Source organism: Condylura cristata, unplaced genomic scaffold, assembly GCF_000260355.1.
Source record: "Condylura cristata isolate star-nosed mole 26May11 unplaced genomic scaffold, ConCri1.0 scaffold00025, whole genome shotgun sequence".
NCBI lineage: Eukaryota > Metazoa > Chordata > Mammalia > Eulipotyphla > Talpidae > Condylura > Condylura cristata.
In genome coordinates, this window is record NW_004567126.1 from 23,170,112 (window position 1) to 23,190,725 (window position 20,614).

A 20,614-nucleotide genomic window follows, 5' to 3' on the forward strand; every position below is an offset into this window, starting at 1 on the left:
ATAAACCAATTCTAAAGCTTATATAAAAATGTAAAAGGTCTAAAAGAATCAAGATGGATCTGAAACAAGAACAAGCCTAGAAGACTAATGTTGTTCAATCTCAAGCTGTCTTTACTGCTACAGGAACTGCAACAGTGTATTGGTGTCAGGAGAAACACATGAATTTAATGGAGTCCAGAAAAAGACCCAAACCCAAAGCATAAAGACACAAGGCATAAAGTTGACAAATTAGCATTTGAAAAAATGCTCTAAATTATCAGACTTTAATGAAAGAAATGCTCAAACTTCATTGAGATGCCACCACATATCTACTGAAATAGCACATATCAGCTGTACTGTACTTTATTTACCAATTTTAAAAGACTGACAATATCAAATGCTAGCATTATATTACAGAGGAACTGAAACTTTCACTTGTTTGAGAGAGAATGCAACATAATATTGCCACTTTACAAAAGTTTGACAGTTTTTATAAAATTAAACATATATAATATAGCAATCTCACACCTAAGTATTTATCTAAGAGAAGAAAACACATGTAATATGTATTGAAGCTTTATTCATAATTGTCCCAAACTGGGAACAATCCTCATATACAAAAACTGGTAAATAAATTAAGTGCAGTATCTCTGATAGATGCAAGAATTTAACAAGGATGAATCTCACAAAGGGCATTGTGCTAAGTGAAAGAAGTAAAAAACAAAACAAAACAAAACAAAACAAAACTAAGGGTAAAATGCTTTATGATTACATTTATCTAGCATTCTGGAAAGGTAAGACCATAGTGAGAAAAAATAAGATCCATGGTTCCTAGGGACTAGGGGTAGAGAGAAGAGACTAGATTTAAAAGATGGGCTTCGGCTCTCTTGGGTCCTTGATTCTAAGATGACCATAAAAAGAAGGAATAACTGCCCTGCCAAAAAGTGTCACAACCACATACAGCCTATTCACTGCACCAACTGTGCCCGATGCATGGTCAAGAACATTAGGAAGTTTATCATTTGAAGCACAGTGGAGGCTGCCACAGACAGGGACATATTTGAAGTGAGTGTCTTTGATGCCTATGTGCTTTCCAAACTGCACATTAAATTACATGACTGTGTGAGTTGTGCTATTGACAGCGCGATAGCCAGGAATTATTCTCCTGAAACAGAAGGTCCTACTACCCCCACCCTATTTTGCAGCACATATCTAAGAAAGAACTTGTGTCCAGAATATATCTAAAATATATAAATCTTGTAGTAAAGAGACCAAAAACCCAATTACAAAAAAAAAAAAAAAAAAACACCTAGGGAAAGACTCAAACAGATTCTTCACAAAGATATGTAAAAGTAGGCCCTCCCTGGTGGCTCAGTGGGTTAAAGCACAGCACTGAGAATCTGGAGCCAATTCTGCATGAGTTCGATTCCCGCCTGCCCCGGAGGTGACCACATGGTGTGGCAGACCTCTCCTGGCCCACCCGCTGCTCCCTTCTGCAGTGTACTTCATCGATCTGCCTGTTCTGTTCCCCACTCTGTCTCTGGTGAAGCCTCTCACCGCTCCTGAGCCTGTGGCCTGTACCCCAGTTCTGTATGCACAAATAAATAAATCGTTAAAAAAAAATCTTAAAAAATTAAAAAAAAAAGATATGTAAAAGTAGCCTACGAAAAGTATCTCCAAATTATTAATCATCAGAGAAATTTAAAGTAAAACCACAATAAAATACCACTAGTGCTTACTAGTCTGACCTCTTATTTTGTGGGGGAGTAGTATGCCTGTCTGTCGTCTCAGTCATTTCACTTACAGGTTTTACCTAGGCAAAACCTATGTTTTCATATGTACATGAAAAGATGTCCATGGGAATATTTATGGTAGTATTATCCCTAATAACGTAAAAGTAGAAACAACCCAAATGTTTGTCAACAGGGCAGGGATGAAAAAGTATGGCTTATCTGTAACTGAATACTACTCACTGATAAAGAGGGAAAGCTGCAGATATGTAGTGTGTCAAAGACACTACATCAAGTGAAACACCTAGTCACTATATAACTTCAGTCATAGGAAGTTCTAGAACCGGCAAAAATAAAGTATGTTGAAAGAAACTGAAACAATAGTTGTCTCTGTAGGGGGAGAGGATGGAAATTGACTGACAAGGAAGTGAAGGCTCTCTCTGGGAGGTGATGGAAAAGTCTGACATACTAATGAGGGTATGAATTCTACAGCTCCACACAGTCTATGTTCAGTTGGAATTTAAGACCTGCACACATCAATACATGTATTTTGTTCCTCAATTTAAAAAAGTTTTGAGGACTCACTGGTGGCATAGGGGTTCAGTCTCAGTGCTATCCCTGTGACCTGAGTTCGATCCCTGGCCAGCGGGCTAATATGCATACAGCGCAGGAGATTGCCAGTTCTGCTCCCCACTCTGTCTCTGTCGAATCCTCTCACACATACTCCCTGAACCTCTGGCCTACAGCCCAGTTCTTCCATGTATAAATTAATAAAAATAAAATTTTAAAAAAGTTTTGAGAAGTAAACTTAACAATTTAAAACTAGCAAATTCAATAAAAAGTGCTTTAAGAGAATAAAATATAAATTTTATGACCTAATCATATTGAAAACTGAAATCAAGAAAAAGTGGAAAAGGAAAGCAGAAATAGTCATTGAGGTCATCACATACTGAGGGCTCACTAAGACTTCTACCTGTTTGTATGCATTTTCCACTTAATTCCCATGAAACCTATTTTTCATACATGGTGGTAAAAAATACAAGCAACTCTTCCACCAAGCACCTTAGGCATAAAGTCCCTTACAGACCCTAGACGCCAAGGCAGTTTTCCCTCTTTTCAAAATTTCAGACAATAAAAGGTAGATATTTTCCAAAATCCACTATTATTACTAAAAAATATGAACCATAAAAAAATACTTATTACTTTATCTTTATGCTCATAAAACATGTAATATGAGCACAGCATCTTACTTCTATTTTCCTAGGTACCTAGGTCAGGCCTAGTTACCTGACCCTCACAACATGGGAACTAGAGAGCATGATTTGCTTAATTAATATTTTACTTTATGCTCACTGCTAAAATGAGTCCAGTACCACTTCCCAACCAGCTCAACTAGACTCAAGAACACTCCTCCTAGGCGCCTGCATAATAGTGGAGTTTCACAAAAGGCTAAGGGCACTGGGAGAGGGTAAGAGGATCCTTACCACGTCCAGGACAGCACGGAAAGAAACATCCAGGTAGACAGTAGTAGCCTCAGTCCAATCATGAACTGGCCTCACTTCCTTATGATAGTTCTGTAATAGCTGCTGGGTGAGATGATACCGAGCCGAATTCCTGGGATGAGGTGTATCTATGGCTTGGATTCCTAGAAGAGAAAACTTTCATTATGAGGATAAAAATAGGAGGAATTTAGCATCTCTAGATTTCAGACTGTTCAGGACGTGGTACTGCTGGCAGAATGTAGTTTTCAGCTTACCCGAATTTGCTTAAGTACACAGCCCACACCTGGTAGGCTTTCAGGTAGACAGGTATTTAAAGTCAGCTGAGGGCCCAAGTGCTCATCTCACTGGAATCAGCCACATCTTCAAAGATGTCAGCTGGGCCTACAATTCTGTCTTTATAGCAATCGCACATGTGAGAGACAGCATCTTTCTTTATCCCTTTATCACCCCCTCCCGTACATAGAGGAAACCTTCATAGACACTTAGCCCAGACTTAATTTCCCCTGTGGATTTTTCTTTTGATTTTCCATTTATAATTCTACAATTAAACAGAAAACCAAGCAGAAACATGGGCAAATTGGTGCCCCCAAAGATCTGTGCACATTTCTAAGAAGTGAAATAAGTGAGATACCATACAAAAAAAAAAAATCCTTTCTCATTCAGTCTATCTGTAAATAAAATGCTCTGGTCAGAAAATGAGATCTTTGTTTTGGGGAAATTCTCTCTGGTTCCAAGGACAGCCATTCCCTCTGACCCAAGCATCCTGATGTGTAGAAAAGCAGTGATTGGTGTTGAGGTAAGGGAAGGAAAGAGGAGGGAGCTAGAAAAATGAGCACTAACAATTGGAAGTGACAAATTTGTGAGGGCTTTCTCTGAATAGCAAAAAGATATTTTGTTCAGAAGCTTTTCCAACCCTTGGGGGATTCAAAGCTTCGCCTTCTTATTGGACTGCAACAAATTGCACACCTCTTGCCACAGTGCGTGAGTGAAATCTATCTGGAGGGGCCTGTGCATGATTTTCCCTCTGCTCTCAGTGGTTTCGAGGGTTATTGTGATGAGCTGCTGAAGGTATGTGGGATTCAGCAGGAAACTGTAAATGAGATATCTTCTCCCAGTGTGACAATCCTGTTTATACCCATTTCTTCCTGAATGATGTCACGTCACTTGCCGCCACAGGCAGCAGTTTCTGTGATTTATCAATGTCAGTATGAGCAACTTGCTAACCACGAAGCTCGAGGTGCAGTTCCAGGCTCATGGTGGGCAGTGAAATATTCGTTTTCATTGCCATCAGAACTGAGAATCTAATGAGTGTTTTAACTCCTGAACCACTCCCCCAGGAGGATGCCTGGAGTGACATTGGCTAGTCAGGCGTTCAGGACTAAGGTGGGTGGCTTGCATCAGGCATCATTTTTAAGGTTTTTGTGAACTGTGACTGACACAAAAAGTGCTGTGAATCTCTCTACCTGAGACCATTTCTTGTTGGCATACCCCAGGGAACAGGAGTCAAGAGGACAGAGCAAAGCTGGTCTTGGTGCTCTTCCTGTGAAGTTTGCTTTGGGTAACTTCACTTCGACCTCGCTTGGAAGCTCCCAATTCAAGTCCCAGTTGGGGAAACATTGCCATGTGCATGCTGCAATACAGGAAACTACCTGAGACAGAGTTAACACACAATTCTGAGTAGCAAGTGTATGTGTCCTATACCCTCTGCTCATAAGGATCCCAATTCCCCTTTGCTATCTTTTCAGGAAACAATTAATATTAAGGATAAACACATATTTTCAGAATATGATAAAGTTTTGGGTAAAAAAAGAAAATCTGGCCCTCCCTGGTGGCACAGCGTGTTAAAGCACAGCACTAAGAAGCTAAAGCCATGTCAGCATGAGCTCCATCCTGGCCCGGAGGTGACCACATGGAGCGGCAGACCTCTCCTGACCCGCTTGCCTACCCCCTCAGCAGTATATTTCATTGATCTGCCTGTTCTGCTCCCCACTCTGTCTGTGGTGACTCCTCTCACTGCTCCTGCATCTCTGGCCTGTACCCCAGTTCTGTATGCATAAATAAATAAATCTTTAAAAAAATAAGTATAATAAAAGAAGAGAAAATCCTGGAAGCTAGAATTAGGAACAAAAGAGAAACAAGCAATGATAGGAGAAATGAGACACAAATGGAAACGCATTTAAACTATAGGCAGAACGAATTCTTTGTTTAAAAAGGGAAGAAATAATAAATTACATTTCTACTATGAATGCAAATTTGCCCAAAGAGGAAGATCAATTACAGGAGAGAGATTAAGGATTTAAGTGACCATTAAATAACAGTAAATTATGCCCCTTGAAAGCTAATGTGACATTCACACAAGCACTAAATGACTCACAGTTCAGTGATGTTTCAACAGACACTGATGGAAACCATCAACAGACCCACAGAAAAGTCTCTCTAGCCTCTTTGAATGCTAATAAACAGCTTCAAATAATTCATCTGTGAGATAACTGGAAAGCAGAATGTGTTAGAGACTGAGCTACATGCTCAGAAAACACTTTTAGGCAAAGAGATGAAAAAAGATAAGTATACAATAGAATTATTCCTTTACTTTCCTTGTTTGAGTGAGTTACTCTGTCACACCTTATTCTGAGCACTTTGATGAGAAGAACTAATCTTGAATATTATTGGGCAGAAACAGCTCACGGTTATTTTCTGCATGTGTGTTTTCAGGTTAATAATATCTTCCATTTGCATTGCACCTTCCAATTTCACAATGCTACCTTATTTGATCTCCATGAATACACAAAATAAACAGTTAACTTACAAGCAAATTGAATCTATGAGATTAATTGAGTTTCCTGGCTGGTGAGCAGTGGGGCAGGTACTAAGTCGTGCTTCCCGGCCAGGCCCCTTCAGCCCCAGGCACAGCCCCCAGTGAGCAGCTGTGAATTGGTGATCAGTCCAGGGCTTATATTTACAAATCATCTTGGTAATAACTGAGTAAAAGTTCCAAAGGGCAAATTTTTCTGGAACAAATGTTCTCAGCTTGATTTATGTTCAAGCACTGATTATTAGACACTATTAAAACACTTTTTCTGCCACAGTTAGAGCAAAAATCAAGCATAATAGAAAACATTAGAAAACGGCATCATTAAGAATTTCTTCTGTTTTCTTACCTTCATTTTTCTATTTTATCTTACTTAGAGTAATGTTCACAATTATTTTCTGCTAAGAAACCCATTTAGTATTTAATGAAATTTCCTCCGTTTTCATTTTTATAATTAAGATATGCTTTTATCCTTTAAGTTCAACATCCAGGGTTTTTATACTTTAACAATAAGTAGTTATTTTTCTTCTCTACTCAATAAAAAAATCATTTCCAGCTTCATGGTTACCAAATTCCTTCCTCATCTTCATAAACAACTCATTCTATTTCCAGTTATATTTTGAATGAAAATTCAGATAGTGCTCTAGAACTCTCACAAAAGTGGGCTAATGGGAAACTCCATCATAAACTCCAATCCTTGATCTGTACATGGCTTCTAAGAATCTTTAGTGTCCTAACTAGAATACTACTACTGAATACTACTAAATACAATAGAGTTAATACCGGCACCATGTAGATGTAGTTCCATAAATTTAGGAAAAAAAGAATCTTTAACAACTGAGATGGAAAAATGCACAAAATGATGTAAAAATAAAGTATTATATTATTATTTTTTTAATTTAGGGAAAAAGGAAACTTTAAAGAAGAATTGTACCCTCAAAATATGCAAGCTTATAGCTTATAGTTTCTTTAGAGACAGACTCATTCCTCACACAGACCCTGCACAGCTAGCTGGCAAGCCTCTAGTTCTAAAATGACATCCAGGTGTCTATAGCCATGATGTATCCAGGGGATTATTTCTCTGGGCAACTAAAAGCTTATAAGAAACAAAGATGATTTTGGATAATAAAAATCTATTACCCACACATAAAAACAAATCTAGAAAAAAAGTGCCCAATTTTCAAAGCAAATTGCAGCAAAGAAAGCCTGATATCTAGAGAGGCAGAAATTTCTTAAATAATTGGATTTTTACAATATATTTTCAGTTACATGTGAAAAGTGTCACTGTGTGAACCTGTATGTCTAGGCACCTATAACTGTAGGAATGAAATCGTAACAAATCATTGGTCTCCATGTAGGTTCACAGAACTGGCGTTTTACAGATGATGAGCAGAAACAAGCATTTGTGGAGTTACATAGCATAGTGTAAACAAAACATAAGAGTCACCTAGCACAATGCCTCATATAATCATTGACAAGACTTACCTGAAGCAGCCATCAGGATGAAGGGCCACAGAGAAGTCATCACGCCCTTAATGCAAACTTGCCTGTAAGACAGATGGCCACTCAGGTTTTCTTGAAAGGACTCCTCTCCTCTCTGGTCTCTGTTTGCCACTTTATGCTGTCCTGGCTCATGCTGTTTTGTAAACACTAAACAGGATGAAGACAATACCAGCACCACACAGATGATTTGGAATTGATACCATGACAATATCCTTTAGCTTCTCCATTTGGTTCTGCCCCAGATCATGACCAACATTTCAATTTCCCTGGCCGAAGATAGCTAAGTGAATAATAGAATCTAAGAGGAGCCCCTAAGGAAAGGAAATTCCATACTAATATGATTTCCTTAACAGCTTTTACCTAAGGCAATGCTCTTGCTGACATTCAGGACACTAATTTCATTAATAATTGAAATCCAAATAGCTGTTTTAAATCAGACTTATACATTAACATCTTCAGCATTTGACGATGGTTATTGGGCTCTTGAATTACACAAGGCTAATGGAAACCTGGTACTGTCTAATGAAGAACAACTGCTAACAATACAGTGGGAGAAGCACTTTTTGTTTTTCCTAAGTCCATTTAATTAAAAGAAACATTGATTTTTGATAAATACGAATGTTTCTTATATCTTCACTGCCTACAATTCACAGAGTAACTACATAAGAGAGGATGCTTTTAGGTTTACTAATTGAAAATTAGACCTACTGGAGTTTAATAACATTCAATCACTTTCTTCACTTTATGATTGAATACCCATTCACTCGTATTTATTAAGGATGCATAACATACATAACTCTGTCTTCCACTAGTTCATGAGTCCATTAGCCCCTAGTTGGTCTAAAAATAAAACTAAATGTCATGCCATTTCAAATATCTGCCTATTATTATTATTATAAGTGGGATTGTAGAGCACATGTTTAAGTTTCCACAGAGCCCATTGTGGGCAGGGTGGCTATATCTGACTACCTATCTCTAAATTACCCGCTCCCTTTGCTTAGAATCCATGACTTCTCTTCCTCATTTCCATCTAGCCAATAAGATGTGCCCTGGCTGATTGGTTTCCTGCTGTTGGTAAAGAGAGTTACAAGTGTGAAATGGGATGGAAAGAAGGGCCAACCCGCTCACCCTGAGTTGGCTTTGGAGATGTCCTTGTGAACTTGCAGTTTTTAGTGTTTGCAGCTAACTACAGAAATAAACACAAATGCAAAAGTGTATGCACATATATTCCCTAACTCTCCCCATTAGAGGGCTTGGGGTGGGGATACCCCAAATCAATGAGTGTACCTAGCACACCGATCTTCATTTCTAAATATACTAACCTAAAAGGGGAAAATGGAGAAATGACTGATGCTAGGGATGAAGCAGGGAAATTATAGGAGGAATCAAGAACTTGTCTTATAAAGAAGTGCTACAGAGGGCCCTCCCTGGCGGTGCAGCAGGGTGAAGCACAGCACTAAGAAGCTAAAGCCACTTCTGCATGAGTTCCATCCCCACCTCCAGGGAGATCCACATGGCCCAGAAGACCTCTCCTGGCCTGCCCGCTGCTCCCCTCAGCAGTGTACTTCATCAGTCAGCCTGTTCTACTCCTCACTCTGTCTCTGGTGAATCCTCTTGCCACCCTTACACCTCTGGCCTGTACACCAGTTCTGTATGCATAAATAAATAAATAAATATTTAAAAAAAAAAAACAGAAGTGCTAAAAAAATGCTAAGGTCATGATTTAAGGACATTTGGAGTGAGCTTGAAAGTTTCTCCCACTGGCCAGAACTGGGACAATTCAAGCAAGCAAATCAGTAATTATGCTAAAGGATTATAATCCACTAAATAAAATAATAAACCACAGATCCATGTTGATCTAAGTAAAGAATTGAATGGGAAAAAGAGAAACCTTTTTTCCTTAAATTAGAATTTTAACTAATATATGTAGAAGAAATGGTGAAATGTTCATAGTAATGATTCACTTAAGCAATACCAAGTAGTGATTTAAAACTGTTGGTGAAAGTTTGATGAGGAATAAGATATTTACACAAAATATTCATTAATTACAAATTTTTTTTTAATTTAGTGTAGAAGTCTGGCAGATAGCTCCATAATCAAATTACGAGAATTAACACCTTTAGCCAGGAGAGCTGTGTGCTACAAAATGGGAGGAACTGAAAAGACACAGCAGCACTTCTGTTATCATGCAACCAAAAATTCATGACTCAAATCCATGTAGGAGGAAACACAGGATATACTGTGGGTTATTCTACAGGTAACAGGCATGTAGTCCACCGAAGTGACAGGTTGTGAAAGTTAAGGCTGAAAAACCGTATCCAACAAAAGCATATTAATGAGACGTGAGCCTGTAGTACATCCTTTTGTTATAAAGAACATTTTGGGGATTATTGGTGAAACTCATATGGGATCTGCGGATTCCATGGTAGTAATATAGCACCTTTGGATTTCCTGAGTTCAATTGTATTGCTGCTATGTAAAAGGATGCCGTTGTGTTTGTAAGAACGACACACTAAGACTCAGAGGTATGCTGACAACATATGTTTGGAGAGGGAGTTTTTCCCACTATTTGTTCAGTTTTGCCACGCACTTGAAAATATTTCAGAAGAAAAAAGAAAAATTAAATGTAATTTGATAGAGAATATTTGGCACGAAGTTGTGGAAAGTTTGAGAAACACCTTTTAGAGAGTGTGCCTAGATAGATGTACGGGGTTTCATAAAGAGATAAGATCACCGGCCAAGAACTGAGCTGACCTTCAAAGTCCAGCACTTCCTATCAGCTCAGCAAATGGCCCACTTCTACCTATGAGATGAATTAGGACCAGAGAAAGGCAAGCTTCAGGTAGCGTATCTTTGGCAGCAGCACATTTTATGGGAAGGGAACATAGCTGCTTGCCTTTAATGCAAAGGTGTAAACAAGGTGACTACTGATCTTGTATTCTAGCCACCCTTTAGAAAGCCAGGACTCTGAGCCAGACCTCTGGGACATGCTTCCCCTCCCTTTACTCCTCACTTTCCCCGAGGGCCATCTGTTACTGGAAGGCCATTGCTAATGATGTGGAATACAGGTACATTACAACCTTCATTAGCTAACTTAACAACAGTCTGGTTTTCCTGCCCATTACAGCTCTCTGTTGACTGATGAATGCTGACAAGATGTGAATGGCTCTGTGTGAGCAACTTGTCTTCAAAGTGGTTTACATACAGATGTTTCATGATCTTTCCATGACCACCCTGCTCTGCACCCTTGGATGGCTCAGAGGGTTTATCAAACTACAGTCTTGGCTGGGTTTAGCTTGTTTAGTAAGTGCCTTTAGAGCTGGTGTTTCTTCCCACTCCAGTCTTTATTATTTTCATGAAAACTGTGTCTGCTCAGTTTTTGAAGTATCACACATTTCACCATGCTGTTTCTTTAACCCATTAGTCAAGGGTGTCATACCTCCCCCTTAGATATCTCTTTAGGATGGACGAAGGGTATAGGGGTGAACCCCATTCAGATTCTTCTAGCCCATTAGTCTAAAAAAATAAGGAATTGGGATCATCAAGGGCTAAGCTTTAGGCTTCCTAAAAATCACTTGGGAAAAAGAAAGACTTATTAATCTGAGCCTTGAATGTGCCATCCTCTGAAATAGTTCTGGTCAGGCCTATCATTTAAAGAAAACAAGAAATGCATTTTTTTAATGATACTTTTTTTTTAAAGATTTATTTATTTATGCTTACAGAACTGGGGTACAGGCCAGAGGTGCAGGGGCAGTGAGAGGATTCACCAGAGACTGAGTGGGGAGCAGAACAGACAGATCAATGAAGTACATACGCTGCTGAGGGGAACAGCGGGCGGATCAGGAGAGGTCTGCTGCGCCAGGTAGGTCAGCTCCCTGACCAGGGATCGAACTCGTGCTGCAATGGCTTTGGAGAGCTTCATAATGCGGTGTTTTAACCCGCTGTACCACCAGGGAGAGCCCAAAATGCATTTCTTTTAGAAGTCCTTTCTCCACATTCCCATGTTTCTCCATGATTTCCAAGTAAGATATGATACCTCTGACATGGACCACCTCATGACATGATACTTCTGACATGTCTTTTGGAAGAAGTCAGGGAAAAGGGTTTATTATGCAAACATAATAAGCAAGTGTTTATTATGCAAACAGCAACTGAGTTATGTGTCCTTTAAGACTACTAAATAGTTTTTAATTACTGCTATATCAGTAAATCCCATAAATATGCAAATGCAATTAGTTCACAAAATAGGCCTTAAATATCTTTATTTCTTTCCAACAAAGTTCTTTGAAGTTAATCGCCAACTCTCTTTGTTCACTCCCTTGGCAGTCATGCTAAAATTGATAGGAATTTTGACAGATGTACATATTCAAGGGGAACCAAATTTTCTGAGCACATCTGGTCAGGCTCGGGGAGCAAAGCAGAAACGGACACTCCAGCCAAACTCTAATATTTAATGAATAGAGTCCCACATGAAATTTCTTCAGCTCCATAGACTGTCCTCTGAAATAAATACCAACTGCTGGAGCACTACTTCAAGTCCAAAGCCACACTCAACAATTGATTTCTTTTGGCTCAGAAATTCATTCGAATCACATTGCATATTTTTGGATTCCAAAAAGAAATAAACAGAAGAATAGAGTGTCCCTGTTACTCTGCCCCTTGTGGCTGTAAGACATGGGTTCCTCCAAGAAGTCATAGAACATGAGAGCTAAGGTTCTAGTCTCAAAGTCAGACATACCTCATCTGGCCTCCAAGCTCCATCACTTGCTAGCTGCTCATGGTCTTTATCAAACTGCTTACTGTTTTGAAGCCTTAGTTTCCACCTCTTGTAAAAAGGCTGTAAGAAACTCTGTTCAGTTGGTGATGGCTGTATAGTACATGGCCACAAATTTAGCTTAAACCAAAACTCATTTATAAGCTCACAGTTCTGTGGTTTAGAAGCCCAGGAAAAGCATGGGCCTCCTGGGGTCGCATGAGGTGGCTCTCAGGGCAGTGTACTGCAGCTGACTCTTACTGTGTCACAAGAACCATCTGTGTACCTCCCCAACGCTGTCCAGTGACACAGAGTCAGAACTTGATAGGAATGTTTGCCACACAAAAACTGGCAAACACTACAAAATCAGGGGCGTAGCCCACCAGCTGGTTACTAAACAGCTCTAGCACACCACGGCCCACTCTAGTGAACATACAGGCCTTGTAGATAACTCCCTTACAGCATTTATTCAAAGGCATTATGAACATTTGTTTGCTTTTCTACTTCTTCCAGAATTCTGTGACTTCTAGAAGGTAGACCACTGTCTTACTTATCTTGTATCTCCAGCACAGAGCTGAGTACGTGTTTACTGACTGTTTGAGAAGGATGGGAGAGAGAAAGAGAAGGAAGAATTAGCAGACCAGCAGAAAATAACTTGGATTCATGAAAGAAACATAACACCAAGAAGGACTTAGGCTTTTCACAGCCATGTCAATATGCCGCACTTCCACCACCCATCTCGCAAAAGGATGGGGGGAATGATGGCTTTCAAAAGCACGTTGATCTTGTTTTGCTCCAGGTGTAGCTAGTAAGCAGTGCCAAAGACAAACATGAGACAAGTGAAGGTGGCTCATGCCTCTCTTCAACGTTCTCTTACAAGGAAGCTGAATTTCAAGGCCCTTTAAGTTACCAGGAATGATATGCCTATCCCTACCCCCACCCCCAAAGTTAGAGAAATGTAGCATTGTGGGCTCCAGGCTTATTTATGGCCCAATCACACAAGTTCTAAGAAACTGCTTAGATTGTGATATAAGGCAGGTTGTCTTAGAAAGCCAAGCTGCCCAGGCTTTCTGCACAAATCTGGGCCTCAAAGTCTTGCTGTGCCAGCACTGGGAATCTCTCCTGAACTCTGGTTCTCTGCAAGACCCAGGACTTTTTTTCCATTTAGGTCCATTTGGCTGTTTGCTATGGAGAGGCCTGAATGTGGTCAATCACAGCAGCCTGTTAAGATATTTTGGCTCAAGTCTAAATTTCTGAATATTTCCATCTCTGCTATGGACTCCAGATGGGGTAAGGGTTTTGATATTTTAGAACCATTTTATTCACCCATTTATTCACTGGGCTCACTACGTGGAAGATTGTATTAGGCACTGGGGATAAGGTGATCGATAAAAAACACTGAGAATGAGATAAAAGCTGGTAGGTGAGTGAACTGGGGAAGAAGATTGAGCCCAAACTTGGAGGAGAGGTTTTTTACAAAAGACATTTTGTGGTGAATACAGGTAGTTAATCAAGTGAGAAGAAGGAGAATGGAGCTTCCAGCTAAAGGAATAGCATGTAAACAAAGTTAGACAGTGGGATTTTGAAAAAGCATAGTAGCTTCCAGAAGATTATGAATCTCACTTTGTAAACTCAAGGGCTGATGATTCCAGACTCATATATGTTGGGTGGATGAACAAGTTCATATTATAAAGTGTTGAGGGGGAAATAAAATAGAAAAGTGAAATATTGCATAAGTCTCTATAAGTGCTGTTATTATAAAGCTGTCTCCAAATGGCCTGTAGCAATTATTCTAAAATGCACAACAGCTGTATTTGTCCCCTTTCTGCCATTGCTGAAATTTACACTGTCATTGCTCCAGGAGGAAGGCTTGGCACTAATAATAGGCTGGCTGACTATGGCTGGAGAGTGACAGACCTCTAGTTAAAGACTTAGAGGAGGAGTGGGAAAATGGAAAACTCAGGGGAAACCAAAGTGAATGTAGTCAGAGCGCCGCCTTGTGGCAGCTGTCATGCCTGCAGCACTAGGAAAGTGCAACTATTTTACATTTCATTATACTGTGCATTTTTACCTGACTTAAAAGTCATGCCATGCTTTTTTTTAATGCTAAATGCCCCCCTTCGTGTTTCCCAACACCAGCTCACACCAACCCACCTAATCTTTGCATTCATCAACCAATTCCTCCCTGCTTAGTCTTAGTCTTTCTCCTCCAAACTCTTGTCTCTGGGCATTCCTAAATATCCTTGAAGACAAGGGTTTAGTTTAGTTGACTTAGTAAATTATTAAAGTGTAACTTCTCTACTCTCCTCTTAGAGTGGAAACAAATAAAACCTTGGTTCCTAACTCTTATAAACGATTTCATTAAAAGACATGGAATATTTTAATATTAGAAAGGATAAAATTCATAAAATTAAACAGCTGTCATGGGCTTTCTAGAAGTATATCTAAGGATTCGTGTATAAATGCTTATTATTAATACAAAAGCAATCACGATAAAATGGTTAAGGAAAAGGGTGGGTTTAGCCTGCCCCCTGCAGGAAACTTGACAGTGACAGCTACATGAAGAGTTTGTTCTTTATTAAGGGAGCTCGGCATCTGCTCACATTTGTCAGCTTTGGCTATAGGCCTGGGAGGGAGAAGGGGAGGGGGAGGCTGGAATTGAATTCCAGCTTTGTTCCAAGGCAGGTAGCCCAAGGGACATCTCCAAAATAAGTAATATTTTTGTGATTCCATGATTGATAGCAATTTGGTAAAGCATACTCCTGAAAATAAAGATGAAATGTTATTTCCTTTTTACCAACTCCCAGAAAAAATCAGAAATACTTGAGTCAATATAGTTATTTGCCTAAGTTTAAAAAGAATCTGTCCTCCTTATACCATAACATAGTTAGATTTGTAGTATCATCAAGGCTTTGACAGGAACGCCATATACAAGACAGAAATTTGCCTATACATAGGCTCTAAGGGTGAGTTGACTTGGCTTCTTATCCACACAGTTTTGAAGCTATGAAAAGCTTTGAAAAGTTCTAGCAAAACTAGAACTTATATAAATCATCAAGCCAAGTTTTATACAAGCTAATTTACTGTCATTAACTTTGGTGGGAAAAAAAAAACAGGGATAATTGTAGAGAGAAAAAATATGTTTATATATTTTTAGAATCTATTCCTGTTAATTATCTTTGGCATTTTATTACTAGGCTGTAAACTGAACTGGATCTTGAATTCTTCTAGCTTCCTCAAATACCTGGGAATGATCCTGAAAACTAATTTACAATTTTCTGCCACCATCCTGACTTAGAGTCACTCAGAACAAAGACTGTTCCTGAAGTCTCTTGGAAGAAAATGCATCAGGTCATCTTCACTACCCAGAGAGCAAACTTCAGACACTCAAACCTTAGAATCAGATGCTGGATACCTATGATCAAAATGACAAGAAAGAGAAGTAGCCAGCATCAATGTGCATTGCTCTCACCGAAGAAGCCATATCAAGACATTACACTTTAACTCCCTTTCTTCTGCTCCTCATCCCTTTACCTAGCATTGACCTGGCAAGATACCTTTGCCTATATGGCCCAGGCCAGTGCTAAAAATGTTGGGGACAGGGGGAGAACTCTCCAACTGTTCAGTTTACCACTACCTTATAATCCTGTAGTTCTGCCCATCACAAACTTCTCCCTGACGTACAATAAATCAATTATCCTGAAAAAGTAAATATACAAAAGAATCTCAATCTCCTTTCTATAGTGCCAGACATTCCTAATATTGAGGGTCCAATTTCCTGTCACTGTTTAGCAACCCTAGATCTGGAGACCCTTGCATCTAGAGTCTGAATAAAGAAAGAACATAGGCAAACATAGCCAGATTAAACTGTGTAGGCAACATACCCTTAAATTTCACTGGCTTCCACAGCTCTCCCTGATTCTTAATGATATTGCAGAATTTGCTGTTAAATCAATAGCTACCAAGCAAAATCCTTTACTCTATGGACAAAATTGTTATGGCCCTGGATTATCGTTTAGCTAGTAAGGAGATGTCTATATTGGGACTAACACTACTTGATGTACTTGAGTTAAATTTTCTGGGGAAGTTGAATCTCAGCTACATGAAATCGCTGAACAAGTCATTTCACTGGTGGCGCAGTGGGTTAGAGCACAGCACAGAGAAGCTTACGTCACTTCCGCATGAGTTCGAGCCCTGCCTGCCCCGGAGGAGATCCACGTGGCGAGGCAGACCTCTCCTGACCCGCCCGCCGCTCCCCTCAGCGGTGTACTTTGTAGTTCTGCCTGTTCTGCTCCCCTCTCTGTCTCTGGTGAATCTTCTCACCCTCCGCACCTCTGGCCTGTACCCCAGCTCTATATGAATAAATAAATAAATCTTTTAAAAAAAAAAAAAGGGTGATTCCTACGACAGGGTCTTTAATTTGATTTGCACCTTGGGGACCTTTGATCTTATATACAGTGCAAATATTGATAGTACATTGGGAATTATCCTGGCTATATTTAACATAGTAGTCTCCCTAATCACCTAGGAAATGATTTCCCTAAGACTGGAATGTCAGAGAAGGAGTGAAGAAAAAAACTTTTTAAAGAATGTGAAGCTACTCTATTATTTAAGATAGCATTATAAGACATAGCCATAGTAGTTAGGAAAACAAAGATTCAAAAAAATAAAAACTATCCAGATGGGAAAACAAGAAGCAAAATTTATCACTGTGTGTAATGACATATTGCATATAGAAAACCCTAAATACTGTACCAAAAAGATGTTAGAAATAATAAATAAATACAATAAAGTTGCAGGCTATAAGATCACTGTACAAAAACCTGTTGTTTCTATATACAATGAACTAGCAGAAAGAGAAATGATGGAAACAATACTATTTATGATCAAAGCAAAAATCATTAACTACTAAGGCATAAATTTAATCTAGGAAAGTAAAGGACCTTTATATTGAAAAATATTAGACACTGCTAAAGAAATTTCAGAACACACAAGGAAATGGAAAGAGATTCCATTCTCATGGGACAGAGGAATCAATGTTGTCAAAGTGGCCATTTTACCGAAAGCAATAAATATGCAGATTTAAAAACAATCCCACATTAAGATCCCAATGGCATTCTTCACAGAAATAAAACAAAAAAAAATCCTTAAACTTTTATGGAAGCAGCTTCAAACAGCCAAAACAATCCTGTGAAAAAAATAAAGTGGAAGTATCACACTCCCTTGATTTCAGACCATTCTACAAAGCTACAGTAATAAAAAACCTATGCTATTGGGGAGAAAAGAAAAATAAAACAGGTGCAAACATTAATGGAATAGAATTAAGAGGCTAAACACACATAAATCCATATATGTGTTTGTATATATACACATACACATATCTCCAAACGTATGTAGACAACTAACTGATAACAAAGAAGCCAAAGCATACCAGGAGCCAAAGGAAGTCTTTCCAATAAATGGTCCTGGGAACACCGGACAGCAACAGGCAAAAGAATAAAACTAGACCAAAATCAGTTCAAAATGGGTTAAAGACTTGACTATGAGACTCAAAGGTATAAAACACATACAAGAACACATAGGTGAGGGGAGTCAGGAAAGATAGCAGCAGAATGGAGATCCCAGATTTACCTCCTCCATATATTCACAACTAAATTATAGCAGAACAAAGTCAGTAACTCCTGAAAGAAAAGTAGACAACATAGCAAATACGAGGAGTAACAGTCTGGTGGAAGGTGTGGGGAAACTTTTAACTGAACTATGTTTGCAGCAATACTAGGGCAATAGGATTCAGGAAGTGGTGGTGCTCACTGCCATATGGAGTACCTTTACAGTGGCTGGCTCAGGGCCACATGCACACCTCAGGAACTCTGGAGGCTTGGCACTGCTCTGGATAAGAGGGTGGACAGAGTTTGTGTCCTGACCAGAGGGCGCACTACAGGAGAAGGATGAGGGCAGGGAAGCAGAGTGATGATTACTGGCTTGAGCGTGAGGCTGTCAATATAAAGCTGCTGGAGCCTGAACCTGTGAAGCAGGCCAGGTCAGATTACTTGTATCCCCTCATAGAAAGGCTAATTTTTGCAGTCCAAGTCTGATTTTTGAAATATCTGTCACCCACCTACCCAAGGCCAAAACTAAGACAACTGAATGTTTTCATTAATCAGAATTTAAGTACCTGGACTTTGACAACCAGAGAAACACCCAGGATAAGGTTTTATACTGAAAAAAAAAAAAAAAAAAAGGAAAAACCCCCAGCTCCCAGCCTATGACCCACTATCAACTATAATCCATATTCAGTGCTGCATCTAATGCTCAAGGGTAGCCTGGAGGCAAGAGAATACTTGAGACATTTAGACCGAGGAATTCTCCCTCTCCCAGAGGAGATCAGCAGCGTACACCTACTGCACCACATTCAGAAGCTTCAATCCTTGGTGCTCCCTGGAGCCAACCCTTTGACACCTTTCTAACTACTGCCTAATTCCTTTCTAACTACTATCCCTCGCAGGTGCCAGTTCTCTCATCACATCACTTGAACAAGATCAAAGGAAGCAAACTGAAAGTTTACCCCCATTACAACCTATAAAATCAAAAGCCAGAAGAACATATCACAAATGCTAGAGTGCAAAAACAAAACAAAAAAAAACTAACCTGAGATAAGCCTTAAATTAGCAGAATTGCAGAATACACTCAAAGACAGTTCAGTGACAGTTATTTTGCTAAATGACCATCCTACCCCTAGTGATATAAAAACTTAACACAATCCTCATTAAAATATCCACAATGGGGCCCTCCCTGGTGGCCAGCAGATTAAAGCACAGCACTAAGAAGCTTAAGCCACTTTTTGCATGAGTTTGATCCCTGCCTTCCCTGGAGGAGATCCACATGTTTCGGCAGACCCCTCCTGGCCCGCCTGCTGCTCCCCTCAGCAGTGTACTTCGTAGATCTGCCTGTTCTGCTCCCCACTCTGTCTCTGGGGGCTCCTCTCACCCTCCACATCTCTGGCCTGTACCCCAGTTCTGTATGAATAAATAAAATAAATCTTAAAAATAAAATCCACAACGTGCTTCAAATATATTGAACAAAAACACTGAAATTTATATGGACCAATAAAAGGCTTCTTCAGAACAAACTTAAGAAGATGGAAGAGAAATGGAGTCATCACATTACCTGACTTTACTACAAACAATACAGAATTGGGGAAAAGTTAACACATGGATCAATGGGATAAAATCAAAGACAAGACATAAATCCATGTACATATCAATGCTTACTTTATGATAAAGCAGGCATGACCACTCAGTGGGGAAAGAAGGATCTTTTTAATAAATGGTGTTCATAAGACTCTAGATGGCACAGGAAAAAGTCTGAAGCTGGATCACTAAGTCAGCACCCTATGCACAAACATAAATAACAAATGGGTTAAAGATTTAGATATAAGATATGCAACAATAAAATATATAGATGAAAACACTGGTGATGGTCCATGGCATCAATGATAAAGGTATGTTTGGATACTTGACTCTATGGCTAAGGAAATAAAGGCAAAAAATAAACAATTAGGATTACTAGGTAAAGCTACTACAGAAAAAGAGTATGGCAGTTCCTAAAAAATTTAAACTAGAACTACCTTGATTCAGAAAACACTAATTCAAAAAGATATTTGCACCCCTGCATGCAATGCAGCACTATCGCTACACACAGAAACTACCCAGTGACCAAGGACTGATTCATGGATTAAGACGTGCTGTAGATAAACATCAACAGCCATAACTAGAGATGAAACCTTGCTATTTATGACAGCATGGCTGGAACTTGAGGGGATTATGCCAAGTCAGAAGGAGAAAGGCAAACACTATATGATTTTCACTCACTGGAGGAATATAAAGAAAAAAAAGTAGCCCAACAAGCGAAACCAAAAAAGAAACCCTGAGATTCTGACAACAGCATTATGGCTGCCAGAGGGAAAGGAGGTGTGGAAGATGTAGGCAGAGGTATTTCAAACAAATGTGAAAAAGGAGGTGACCCAGTTTGTGAGTCCTTATCTGTATACTTAAGAATACAGGACAGGGGCAGCAGGTTAAAGCACATCCCTGACCCGGAGATGGGCCACATGGCACGGCAGACCTCTTGTGTCTCACCCACTGCTCCCTTCGACAGGCAGTGTACTTCATCAGTCGGCCTGTTCTGCTCCCCACTCTGTCTCTGGTAAATCCTCTCACTGCCCCTGCACCTCTGGCCTGTACCCCCGTTCTGTATGCATAAATAAATAAATGTTTAAAAAAAAAAAAAGAATCTAGGACAAGCCCTGAAAACAGACACACATATAGAAAAACCAAAA

General features: G+C 39.5%; 1 protein-coding gene across 1 annotated transcript in view; it reads right to left on the reverse strand.

The window, feature by feature from the left end:
- HTR3B (5-hydroxytryptamine (serotonin) receptor 3B, ionotropic) overlaps window positions 1-7,538 on the reverse strand; it is a 30,855-nt gene extending 23,317 nt beyond the window's left edge. The window contains exons 1-2 of the mRNA XM_004688839.2: window positions 7,506-7,538; window positions 3,194-3,354 (exon numbers count right to left, since the gene is read on the reverse strand). Coding sequence (XP_004688896.2) covers window positions 3,194-3,354; window positions 7,506-7,518 — 174 coding nt within the window. The 5' untranslated portion in view covers window positions 7,519-7,538. The remainder of the gene's footprint in view (window positions 1-3,193; window positions 3,355-7,505) is intronic.
- Between the last annotated feature and the right edge of the window lie 13,076 nt (window positions 7,539-20,614).